At 40.5% G+C, this 13,523-nt stretch overlaps 1 protein-coding gene across 18 annotated transcripts in view; it reads right to left on the bottom strand.

The window, feature by feature from the left end:
- JHY (junctional cadherin complex regulator) overlaps nucleotides 1–13,048 on the bottom strand; it is a 91,957-nt gene extending 78,909 nt beyond the window's left edge. For 15 of the 18 annotated variants that reach the window (XR_009215658.1, XR_009215659.1, XR_009215660.1 and 12 more), the window contains exons 1-2: nucleotides 12,969–13,048; nucleotides 9,719–10,152 (exon numbers count right to left, since the gene is read on the bottom strand). Coding sequence is in view for 14 of the 18 variants with exons in the window: in XM_032168137.2 (XP_032024028.1) it covers nucleotides 9,719–10,062 (344 nt within the window). In the remaining 4 variants the exon portion in view is untranslated. Of the gene's footprint in view, nucleotides 1–9,718; nucleotides 10,153–12,575; nucleotides 12,755–12,939 lie in introns of those variants that run through there. The other 3 variants (XM_058446716.1, XM_032168139.2, XM_058446715.1) reach the window with 3 other exon arrangements.
- Between the last annotated feature and the right edge of the window lie 475 nt (nucleotides 13,049–13,523).

The raw sequence follows: 13,523 nt of genomic DNA, 5'->3' as shown, positions 1-13,523 counted from the left end.
GCCTGGAAAGCTGTAATACTTCACAGAAACAAATCTAATGGTCAAAATAGAACATGATACTGAAGAACCCCATTGTACTGAGCTTGTGTGCTTGGAAGCTCCATTGTGTTTTGTGGTCCAGGTCAACACACTGGGACAAAATGAGTGTGAAGTGCCCTTTCATTAGTCATCATCTGCACACAAAACATGCACCTCTTTTCCTCCCCATTTGATAGAAAGGTTACACAGAAAATGAGTACACAACTCTTTTGTCACTGTTCAGACAGCAGATGCAGGGTCTGCTCTTCAGATGCCTAGGTTAGAAACGGAGGCAGAGAGGAAGGGAGTGGGGGACGGTTTCACATGCATATGCCATGATATTTGCTGGCTTTAATGGACCATATTTGAGTACTTACTGTGATAACTTCAAACCAAATAAAATAAAGTCTCCATTTAATGAAGAGCTTCATATTCAATATTGTATTCAATCAAAAAATTACTAAAATTAGAGCATGTTTCTAGTACAATTAACATCCTTTGCACTCACAATAAAATATTCAATAACTGGCCATTTTGCCTTTTGAGGAGGTGAATAAAAGCATTGCTATTAATCATTTAGCTGTTATTTATTTGTCACTTAATTTTAAGTAGGCAGTTAAATTGAAACTGCACATGTTATTATTGATTTAGGTTTAATTTAATCCTTTTAAACAGAATAATTATTCCCAATTTATATGCCATTAAATCTTTTATGCATATGAACAGCAAATTCAATTTTTGTTTAAGTGTAAAGTTTTTAATGCTTCTTTAAGGAACTATAAAACTGATCATTGTTTCCAAGGATTTCTGAATTCTATGCTCACCTTAATCTTCTTATCAATAGCTTTTAAGTAAATAAAATGAAATAAATCCAAAAGATTAAAAATTCGCTTCTGTAAATATGAAATAAAACAGTTCCATAAATATGCTGAAATGCTTTGTGAAGGTTATTTGCAATCCAGAAAATTTTATTTAATGCAGGCATTTATTTTGCTAAAAATTTAAGCATTTTAATAGAAAAAAGGATGCTTTAATGAAATGAAGGTCAAAGACTGTCTATAGGAACACACTAAAGAGGCTGGATTGTTATTTAGTAAATTTTATTTATAAAAATACATAATTTGGATAATTCCAACCAAAGTCCTTTTTTTTTTCTTTGATAACAGACTTGTGACTGCAAAATACCAGATATTTCTCCTGGGTTCCTAATAGTACCAGTCTTGATTCAAGAACAATCTGTGAGTTAAATGAAAAATGTCTAAAGAAGACATGTTTGTAATTGCAATGTAAAATTCTAGTACCTCACTTCTATTAAGATTATGTCATGTGAAAGCAAGGCTGCATCTTCACAAGGGAAATGCTGTATGATACAGTATTTAGAAACATAATTCCTCTCATTCAATGACAGCTTACAGTGCTAATGCCAGACATTTTCCAAGGAAGGCTCGAGTGTTTTTTTCATTCTCCAAAATAATAGCTAAGAGACAGAGACCTAGATTTATAAAATGTGCATGTGCTTACACTTTCTTTAGGTAGAGTTTCTTCTTCTTCTTCTTTTATGTGGCTTTTTGTTTTTGTTTTTGTTTTGTTTTTTGAGATAGAGTCTTGCTCTGTCCCCAGGCTAGAGTGCAATGGCGTGATCTTGGCTCACTGCAACTTCCGCCTCCTGGGTTCAAGCGATTCCTGTGCCTAAGCCTCCTGAATAGCTGGGATTACATGCCCGGCTAATTTTTGTATTTTTAGTGGAGATGGGGTTTCACTATGTTGGCCAGGCTGGTCTCGAACTCCTGACCTCAAATGATCCGCCCGCCTCAGCCTCCCAAAGTGCTGGGATTATAAACGTAAGCCACCACGCCTGGCCAAGTTTCTTATATTTTAAATGCCAGATTTAGCAGCATTAAAATTGCAAGGCAGCTGTGATATCATAAGGAGGCAATGGAGTGGTCTTGACACCTGGGTTCTAGTCCAAGCACTAACCAGCCATGTGAGCTTGGGCAAGTCTTTCCACCACTCTAGGTCTTGGGTTCCCCCTCTGTACAATAAATAAAGGGAATGGGCTGACCTTTGAGAGCCCTAACAGCTCTAATAATCCATTACTTTATTAGTTGGATTGGGCCTATCAGGCAAAACCTAGCAATATATGGAAGTGTTGGGAAAATCATTTATTTTTAATTCCATATGTTAAAAAATTATATTAAAGTTTTCTATATTTTCAAACTTGTCAGGGAGTAGAAATAAATGAAGAGGCAAAGTTCATGAATTAAAGCATCCCTTTAGTAATTTCGTTACAATCTTCTTGATCCTCTTGATAAACTCACAGCGTTGTAGGTCATTTAAATTTAAATAAATCACAGTTTATGAGGTTTTGAACTCACTATGTATGTACTTATTTTAACACAATAATGCATCCCAGTTTTGAAATAACCTAGAAAGGAACTAGTGGTTGTCTCCGGGGGCAACAAGCCTCAGGAGTCACCAAGGCGTTAGCATTTCTGGCGGGGACTCAGCCTTTAATAGCTACAATTCATGCCCATGCACACCCTTTACTTCCCTCTATGACTGCTCATCTGTTACGATGGCACCATGCCTGCTCTGAGGAGTGTGTCGGGGTTTAACTAAAGCATAGTTTGTGAGTAAATGAATGAACAGAAAACAGAAATGACTAATACCTGCAACAAAAAGTCACTCCTCTGATATAACTATTCCCATGTGATCAGAAATAAATAAATAAATGCTAGTAGCTACTCCCAGAATACTGCATGAAAACCTCTAGAACATGGCAGGTGGTGTAATGTATTGGAAGAGGTTGGCAAAACAATGGCCTTAAATTGAAAATCTAATAAAAGGCAACAGAAAACAACATGGATGAATGTTGCTAGAAAGCAATGGGAATGAAAGTTGACTCCTGAAAGCTCCTAGAATGTTCTCAATAGTCCTGGCATATTAGACCTAACTTCAGATGCTTCTTTAATCTCCTAACCAGTACGAAAAAAATATCTACACCACCTATGGAGAGACAGTAGTCTAGTCTCAGCCTAAATATTCCAGATGCATTCTACAAAACAGCCTGGGAAATTTGGGGGAAATGAAAATCCTGAGTTTTGGTCTTCCCTAAGTCTTTCTCTACCTGTGGTCTCTTTTGGTTATACAGTGCCACTCTTCAAGCCCTAGAAGTCATCATTCAATACTTCACCTGACTCTCGTATTATTAATCAGAAACAACACACATGAATGCATCTGAAAGAAACAATTATATACAAAAATAAAAATGCAGATTATTGGCCAGGCGCGGTGGCTCACGCCTGTAATCCCAGCACTTTGGGAGGCCGAGGTGGGCAGATCACGAGGTCAGAAGATCAAGACCATCCTGGATAACACAGTCAAACCCTGTCTCTACTAAAAATACAAAAAATTAGCCAGGTGTGGTGGCACGCGCCTGTAGTCCCAGTTAGGAGGCTGAGGCAGGAGAATCGCCTGAACCCAGGAGGCGGAGGTTGCAGTGAGCCAAGATCGCCCCACTGCACTCCAGCCTGGGCGACAATGCGAGACTCCATCTCAAAAAAAAAAAAAAAAAAAAAAAATGCAGATTATTACGAGTCGCTTTTTTTAACTTTCAGACAATTCTGGATACTCAATTTAACTAGTAATTCCTCATGTGCCTATCTCTCTCCTATTAATTTATAATACAAGGTGGTTTCTTAGGCAGAATATGGGCCCTTTTGTGGAGGCTATGGTCCGAGGTGATCAGACAGGAAAGCACTGCAGACCTCACTGCATGAAAACATTTGTTTCCCAGGACAAGTGCTGAAGAATAATGGCTACTATGACCTCCCAGCCCAAAGGAAAATATAATTCATGTCTATCTACTCTGAGGTCACAGTATCCTCTAAAAATATTTATTACTTTCCTAAAGTTTATCATTTTACATGCATATTTACTCTGGCCTCAGTTTAATCTATATTGAAATTGTCATAGTTTTAATTTTTACTAGATGGTGAAATAGAATCCTTTATCAGCTCAATCCTTGATTACCTATCTAAATACTTGTAATTAGTGGCTCAGGCCTTGGCGTTTGGAGAGAGGTCAATTTAATTTCCGGCTCTACTATCTAGTAATTACGTATACCTATACAGCTCTCACATCTGCAGTCCCTTATCTGCAAAATGGGGATAATAATGCCTATCCAAGAGGCTCTTGTAAGGATAAATGAGACTGTATATATAAAGCAAAAAGTTTTACAAATGGTAGCTAATTATATAAATATTCCTGTTAACAAGACCTTATTAAACACACATAAAGTACTGTATGGCTGCTCTCTGATTTTTTTTTTTTTAATATACAAGGTTTCAGAAGTCCCCAGGACTGAAGAGGTTGTTTCTAATGCTCTAGGAATTACACAGATCTCTTTCTTCGTGAGTGCTGAGTGTCGTAAGGCCAGTTCTGGAGTGGGGTTTAAGGATTATCACGTGAAGATCCCCTCTCCACTCTTCATTTATTCACTACAGTCAATGCTGCTCCAAATTCCATTAAGTAAAAGGTTTTCTCTCATCCATATACATTGAACTATGGCTTGACTTTGGTCAGATACAAGGGAATAATTGATTTGAGGAGGTTCTAGTAACATCAAAACACAAGTTTAGGACTCAAGTGATTTGTCAGGCAGCTTTTAAAATTATTGATTATAAAAGCAAGAAGAAAGAAATTTTCCTTGGTTTTAAGGCAAGCTTTGACAGTTTTTTTTTTGAACTACAATTCCCAGAATGCCATCTACTTTACAGAAATAAAAGCCTACTTGAATTTCATATTGAGAGTCTGAGATCAATTTCCTTGTCTATTTCATGGCTCATAAACTACTCAGATCCAAGCAAGAGTGTGCCTAGCAGAGGCTTCGAAGACTAACATGAGGCAGGGAAAGGGACCAGTAATGAAACGCTCACCTGAATAATATTTTCGAGGTATTATTTGCCCAAATGCTTCAGTTCTGTTTTCCTTTTTACTGGAGAACTGGTTATCCTAATTTCAGTGTATGAAGCACTATATAGCCAAACAATGACTAGGGCTATAACCTATTCTAACCCTAGGGTTTACAGTTCATCATTAAAAATGTCCAAGGCAAATCAATCTGAGGAAAACAGCATTATTTGAGGATCTCTGAATGAGAAAACCAAGAATCTAACCATAATTTTGATTTTTGTAAGCATTATTCTTTATTTTGAAATATATTAGATTGTATTTAAACTGTCCTTTGGTAAGAACAAGCATTAAAGTCAGGTCCCTGAGCACTGGACAAAAGGAGAAAAAAACCCAACAATTGGGGAAATGAGGTCACTTAATGGATCCTTACCTTGGTTTCTTCATCTTAAAAATGCAGACAAAAATACCTATCCATTGCAAGAGATTTTTGCTTTCCAGTGGCCCCATTTCTATAACTAAAACTACTCCCATTTATTACCTAGGAGACTATAAATCTCTTAGAACCAGGATAAAAACAGGGTTTGGAGCCATGGAGTCAGACTGCGTGAGTTTTCTGCTCCACCACTCACTAGATGCAATGAATGGGTATAATATAAACTTTTAAAGCTTCATTTGCAACCTTCAAAATGGGATCATGATAGTATCTACCAGGGTTGCAATAAAGATTAAATGAGTTAATACATGTAAAGTGTTTAGCACAGAAATGGGCTCATGATAAGCATTCTATAAATGCTAGCTGTTGTTATAGGAACCCTAATCTTTGGCTTCTCTTGTTCCTTCAATCCTCATATCTAATCTGTCACCAAACCCTGTCAATTCTTTCATTTATGTATATATAATTTCAGTTAAAGTTTTGTTGGAAAAAAAAAAACTGGGGCCGGGGGTGGTGGTTTGCGCCTGTAATCCTAGCACTTTGGGAGGCCAAGGTACACAGATTTCCTGAGCTCAGGAGTTCAAGGACAGCCTGGGCAATGTGGTAAGACCCCATCTCTACTAAAAGTAGAAAAAGTTAGCCGGGCGTTGTGGCGCATGCTACTCGGGAGGCTGAAGCGTGAGAATCGTTTGAACCTGGGAGGCGCAGGTTGCAGTGAGCCAAGATCGTGCCACTTCACTCTAGCCTGGGCAACAGAGCAAGACTCTGTCTCCAAAACAAACAAACAAACAAACTGGGAACATCCCAAAGTCCACCCTTGGGTGACTGAATAAATATATAATGGCACCTCCAGATATTAGAATACTATGTACCTTGTACATATGTACTATGAACATATAAATATAATCATCGCTCAGTTACCTGTGAGGGAGTGTTTCCAGGACTCCCTGCCAATACCAAAATCCAGGGATGGGAAAGTCCCTTTTATAAATTGGGGTAATATTTGTATATAGCCTGTGCATGTCCTCCTATATATTTTAAATTATCTGTAGACTATTTATAATACCTAATACAATGTAAATACTATGTAAATAGTTGTTATATTGTTCTGGAATAAAGCCAAGAAAAAAGTCTCTGTGCATGTTTAGTACAGATTGAACCATCCATTTATTCTCCAAATATTTTTGATCTGTGGTTGGTTGGATCCACAGATGCGAAAGCCATGGATACGGAAAGCCAACTCTACAGAAAGATACCCAAGATACACATAGGTGTTTTGTTAAATGAAAATAACCAGTTGCCAAAGAGGATGTCTAAATCAATCTCATTTGGTTAAAACCATGTAAAAAGATTCTCAAGCTCACAAGTTATCAGAGAAAAGTAATTTAAATCTGTAATAGGACAGGATTTTATAACCCATCAGAGTGGCAAAAGTTAAAAAGACAATAATTCTGAGGACTGGTAACTTGCAGGCACTTGTGAGTAAAGTTGCAGATGTCCAGTCACCCATGAACCACAGTTCCACTCCTGGGGATTTATACCCTAAGGAAACTCTTGCATGCGTACCCAAGGAGGCATACGAGGACATGCACAGAGCACTGTCTGAAGTAACGATAACTGGAAAAAAACTAAATATTCACCAATATTCAACCAAGACCATGGTCTTAGTTCAAAAGCATAATTGTCAAATCCCAAAAACATAATGTTGACTGAACAAAATGGGCATCATGCATCCATATATAGATACATATTTATCCTCTAATTATAGATTACCTATGAAATAAATGAATGGAAGATTGGTGAGAAGGATGCACACTCATGTAAGAGTATGTATTGATTACCTCTGAGGGGGAAGAAAGGGGAATGAGTTTGAGAAGGAGTACGTGGAAACTTCATCTGTATTTTTACAATTTTAAAAATATGTCTGAAACAAATATGGCAGTAAGGGTTATACTGTCTTTTCTCTGTAATTTTCTATAGGTTAGAATTTTTGCATGATTAAAAAAAAACAGCATCAGTAACAAAACGAGGACATCCTCCAAGCACTATAACCTTAGACAAGTTTCTTCATCTCTGTTAGCCTCATTTTCTTTATCTGTAAAATAGGAAAAGCAGCAACTTCCCTGCAGGATTGTGATGGAGAACTGAGTGAAACTAAGACAGGCTTTTAAAAAGTGATGTCATTGTTACTGTCATATCCATCCAGCAGTCTCTTTGCCCATTGAGTGTTTAGTCTCTAATTCAAAATGCGCTAGCTTGCATAATAATCTTCCTTAAATGCTGCTGCATCTCACTGCCCTCCCCAAGAACCTGTATTCTCTCTGCCTGGCTTTCCCAGCCTAGTCCAATCAAGGGTGTCTGTCTCTCTGAGGCTGTCCTGCACGCCTCTTCCACCTCTAGCACCTTGGTGACAACTCTTACCACTTTTACGGTGACATATCACTAAGACACTTATGAGATTGATTCAACTAGATATCCCCAGCGAAGAAAAGGGAGGGGAAGACGAAAGGAAGGAAGAAGAAAGATAAGAAAGAAAGAAAAGACTCAGGACTGGGCTCTACTTCTCGCTCCCACACGAGCCCTTGCAGTGACTGTATCCCAAGGACAAGTCATTTGAGTTCTGTAAGACTCAATATCCTCATCTGTGGTAGGATGGTTACACTTCAAGACCTGAAAATTTATCTTCCAATACTATAAGCACATTTTTAAGGCCCCCTTATAATCAGACCCCTACTCAGTCTATTTTCCCTACACTCAAAACAAATCCTCCACAATCCAGCTGGGCTCCCTAATGTGCCACAAACATGTCACTCCCATTCTGTTCTATTATCCAGATCTTAGCTTGTTTTCAAGACCCTGTCCCAGTTCTAGGCCTTCCAATAAACTTTCCTTAATATATTTCAGCCTGAATTAAAAAAAAAAAATCGGCTGGGCACAGTGGCTCACGCCTGTAATCCCAGCACTTTGGGAGTCCGAGGTGGGCGGATCATACAATCAAGAGATCGAGATCATCCTGGCCAACATGGTGAAACTCCGTCTCTACTAAAAATACAAAAATTAGCTGGGCATGGTGGCACACGCCTGTAGTCCCAGCTACTCAGGAGGCTGAGGCAGGAGAATCGCTTGAACCCGGGAAGTGGAGGTTGCAGTGAGCTGAGATTGTGCCACTGCACTCCAGCCTGATGACAGAGCAAGACTCCTCCCCCGTCCCACACACACACAAAATCTAACACAATATAATTTATAAGGAGCCAGTCACTATTCTAAACAATTTATATGTATTTATTTTAGCCTCATAATAACTGGTTAACTATTATTATTATCCCATTTTTACTGATGAAGACACTGAGGCACAGAAACATAATTGGACTTGGCCAAGGTTATACAGCTAGTAAGTGGCAGAGCCACTATTTGAACCCAAATGGTCTGCTTCAGACACCATGCACTTCACCATCACACTAAAACCTCCTCCAAATCAATAGCTTTTACCTTCTTCTGTACTCTATCATATCCTCAGTGCCTCAATTGTAACAGAGTGATATCACACATTATTTTATATTCCCTTACTTTTTTTTGGTAGCTCATAGCCCAAGGTTAAATCCCTTAAATTCTGGTTATTAGATTAAATCTTTATATGATCATACAAGCCCTGAGAGGTAGACCTCTACTACCTTTGAATGGGCCAAGTAAGATTCTACCCCCAATTATTTGTACTTTATTGACATTCATAGCAATCCTGTGAGATAGGCGAGTCAGGTTATTTGACAGACCTGAAAAAGTGAGCCAAAAAAAGAATTAAGTAGGTCAGGCATGGTGGCTCATGCCTGTAACCACAGCACTTTGGGAGGCTGAAGTGGAAGGATTGCTTGAGGCTAGGAGTTCAAGACCTACCTGACCAACATAGTGAGATCCCATCTCTATTGTAAATATTTAATACTATATAAAATTTTTTAAAAAATAAAAAAAGAGTTAAGTAATTTATTCCAGATTATACACTAAACAGTAATGCCTGGACCAAATCAAGTCCACCTGACTCCACATCCTTTTCCATACCCAGCTTTCTAGAATTTCTCCTAGGTGAGGTTCTAGTGTGGAGACGCTTGGAATATGGACAGGAAACAAATGGTATGAGAAATGCAAATGCCCTTATTAATACCCATTGCACTTTTTAATTAAAAAAAATCTGAATATGGAAAAAACATGGTGCCTAGCTATCCTTGGCTGCTTGGAGACCTGTCTCACACACGGCGCTCATTAGGGCAACTTGCCCTTACTCTGATTTGGAATGACACCAGTAATTATTTACTAATAATTTTAGAACCCATTATTTTCTTACACAAGCCAATTCCTTACCTGTTTTTGGCGCCCTGGTCCCAGGTATGGTGGTTTTGCTCGCAAGCCATCTGAGCTGCTTTTCCACTTGCTTCCTCTTCCGTCTCATGCAGGCTTCCCCGTCGAGGGCTTTCCTCCTCGTCTAAGCTGTCGGGCTCCAAACCGTTGTCCCGGATTCGATCATCAAACTCAGAATGGCACATAATCTCTTGAGTGAGGCTTTCTGAATCAGATTCCAAAGAGTCTTTTGAAATCCGATGTAAGTCTTCTTTCTTCAAAGGTGGGTGTGTGGACTGGACATTTAAGTTGGTATGACGGACAGGAGATTGAATAGAGAGCTTGGGAATTAGTTTACTTTTACTCATCTTGAAAAATGCAAAAATATTAACAGGGGATACTCTTGTTGATAGGAGCAGTTGGCTGATATTTAAAGTTGTGGTTCACAAAGGCATTACCTGAAAAAAATTATATTTATGTTACTCTGCGACTACTAAAATCTCAATAATGTCAACGTTAATCAAATATTTAAATGAGTAAGAGAACCTTGTTAGATTATATGCAGGCTTTTGTATGCACCCTATTGTGTGTATAAGAAAGGTCTATTAGAAAAACAATTGTTTTTCTCTCTGCAGAAACACATCTGATGTAGCGCTCATAAGCAGCCTGAGTAATCGAATGCAGTTTTATTGATGAAATAAATGGCTGCTTGGAAGTGGATTCCTATTTCTAGCTTCCAAGGGTTTGTTACAGACAAGCCTGGACTAAGACAAATGGTTAATTATGGACAGTACTTTGATAGCCTTATTTCAAATGCCCAAATAACTACGGGCAATATAAATATGGTCCGTAGTTATTCATGGATAGAGTAAAACAGGTTCAGGGGCTACATTTTGGAAAGTAAAGTAAGAAGAAAGAAGAGTGTAGCTTTCCATAGTTGGAACTATAAATGGGGAAGCTGTTTTGTTCCTAGACCTATTTGGGCTGGCAACATCATTTGGAAAAGACTTTCTGATAGCCAGGTTGTGACTAGATAGGAACATATAATTTAGGTGGACATAAATGGAGATCAACCTCATCCAGTATTTTTTAAAACCCATAATAACAATTAAAACTGTTCAATAATCACACCTGTAATACCAGCACTTTGGGAGGCCGAGGTGGGCAGATCGCTTAAGTCCAGGAGTTCAAGACCAGCCCGGGCAACATGGCAAAACCCCATCTCTACAAAAAAAAAAAAAATACAAAAATACAAAAAATTAATGGGCATGGTGGGATGGGCCTGCAGTCCCAGCTACTCAGGAGACTGCGGTGGGAGGGTCACTCGAGCCGGGCAGGCAGAGGCTGCAGTGAGCCGAGAGTGTGCCACTGCACTCCAGCCTGGGTAACAGAGCAAGACTCTATCAGAAAAAATAAATAAAACTGTTCAACAAAAGATTTAGTGGCCTTGTGAATTCTGCCACTGAGCGATTCAAAGCAGAGCCTAGAGGTCTACATTACTGAACCGGATGCTATCCTGGGGAAAGTTGAGTGGGTGGGAGATTGGCCTGAATTACAGCTAGGAGTTAGCTGGAGTCCCTTCCAACTCACTTATGAGTGTGATTCAAGTGAACCTTCACTGTCTCTAAGGGTCATTATAAAGAGCCATGGAAAGGCTGCTTTGAGTTCATGTAGGACCGAACGGACATGATGTTTTTGGATTGTGCTTCCTTTCATCTCTACCTAGCATTTCTATTTTGGTCTATTTTCTATCTCACTGCCTTTATACCCATTTTTTTTTTTTTTTTCTGTGAGTCAGGTAACAGAAACCTTTACCATTAGAAATTACTGTAAAATTGTCTTAATGGCTTGCTCTTGTTCTTTTGGCAAATCTTAACTTTAATTAAATGACACAACCTTATTACTAGGACTGCTTATAATGTTGACCTTGTTGCTAATGTTTGCAAGGAGCATCATCAAATCCTTGGAGGAAAGCACCTTAACAAACAACAGGCAAAAGGGAACGTTCATATGTAAATACACACGAAGTGAGTTTTCTATTGAACTCGAAGTCCGCCCTGTTGGTAGACTAACATATTATTCTCTAATTTTACAGACTGGTTTGTTGTATTATTTTGTCTCTTATTTTTAAAATACATATTGCATTCTGCCTTATTATTTTAATTGTTGCTTTTTAAGGATGTGCCAAGAAAGCAGCAAATCTATGAAATACTAACACATTTTAACTAAAAGAGCTTGTTTAACACCGGTTTTACTGGAAGAGCTAAGGTCACTGAATTTGAGATCCTGAAGAGCAAACTTAAGCGTTATAGTGCAACTTAGAATTACTCTTAAAATAATTCAGTTCCTTGAACTTCTCTTCTTAAATGAAATAGGCTAAGCTTTCTTGGAATGAATAAATAATAAAACAGTAGCCACAGAAGATAATTCCGTTGATGTTAGCAGATTCCTGAAGTTTGCTAAAGTATGCAAAGAGCAAAGCCAAACGCCACAAAAGCTGGGTTTTCTGTGGAGGCCTGATCTTACGAAAACATGGGGTTGAAGAAGGAACAGCTGACAGCTTGAATAAGTTAGAAAGTGGGCGTTTAAATTTCATGAATGTGGCTCCCTCCTCCCGTCCAGTGGAAAAAAAAAAAGGTTGTGCCGCTGAAATTTCTGACCAAGGGAGGTGATCAGTCTCCTGAATAAACAAGACAGGGATAGATCCGATGGCACCTAGGGACTAAGAAGCGGCCAGCTCCCCAGGGATCCCTGCAGTGGGTCTAGTCCACTAGCATGGGGCAAACGAACTTTCTCCTGGAGGGGAAAAGGAGCCCTGCTTGGGCTCACCAAGATGAATCGTAAAGAAATTGAACGAATCCTGAAAGAAAAAGGAACGAACCCTGGTTTGAAACAGGCCGGAAGCTGCCCACTAGAGGCGTTCGGTTTGTTTTCTACCTTTGCTTGTTCCTGAGGAACAAGGCCCGTCACAAGGGGCGTTTGGAGGTCAAGGAAGTGACAAGTCGGAGGGCCTGGTGCCCGGGACCGGTCCTAATTGACCGGGAACAGGGCTGCTCTGGGTGCCCGGGCGCCGAAGCCTCGGATCGCGGACCCCCAGCCCCTTGGCGCGGCCTCGCCCTCTTGTCGCTCCCCACTCCGTCCCGAAGGCTCCCGCGCCGGCTCCTCCCCAGCTTGCTCGGGTGGTTTCCTGCCGTACCCATCCCCAGTCAGCCCTTCCCGTTTCCCTCCCCGGGCGCGCCGCCCACCCCGGATCCGGGAGGCCACCGCCCGTCACCTGCCCGGCGCTCCTCCGCGGCCGCGACCCGGGCGGCCCCGCATCCTCTCGCGCCGCCGCCGCCGCCGCCCGGGCCCCCGCGCGCCCCGGCGCTGCCCTGGAGACCGCAGACAACACAGACGCCGGCGCCACTTGGGCGGGGCAGGACCCGACCTAGGATCCCGTGTCCCGAACCGCACCCCCGGCCCTGGCACGGAGGCTGCAAACGGCCGTAATAACGACATCCGGGCAGAGCCGGAGGAGCCCGAGCGCCCCGGGAGAGGCTGCCTCGCCGCTCTGACTTCCCAGCGCCGGAGGGCAGAGGCCGCCCGGGGGAGGAGATCTTTGCCCCAAATAAAACTACTAAAATACGCGAGGAACTACTACAAATCAAGAAGAAAAGGAACCCAATTAAAGAATGGGTAAATGGAAAGGTATTTCACAAACACACGAGAAATCTAAATGGCCAATAAATATCTGTTTATTGAAATGGTGCTTTAATTCATTAATAATCAGAAGATGAGGCCGGGCGCGGTGGCTCACGCCTGTAATCCCAGCACTTTGGGAGGCCGAGGC

The sequence above is a fragment of the Hylobates moloch genome, unplaced genomic scaffold (genome assembly GCF_009828535.3).
Source record: "Hylobates moloch isolate HMO894 unplaced genomic scaffold, HMol_V3 SCAFFOLD_11, whole genome shotgun sequence".
Lineage (NCBI taxonomy): Eukaryota > Metazoa > Chordata > Mammalia > Primates > Hylobatidae > Hylobates > Hylobates moloch.
The sequence above is the reverse complement of the archived record's forward strand: the minus strand, read 5'-3'. Positions and strand labels throughout refer to the sequence as shown.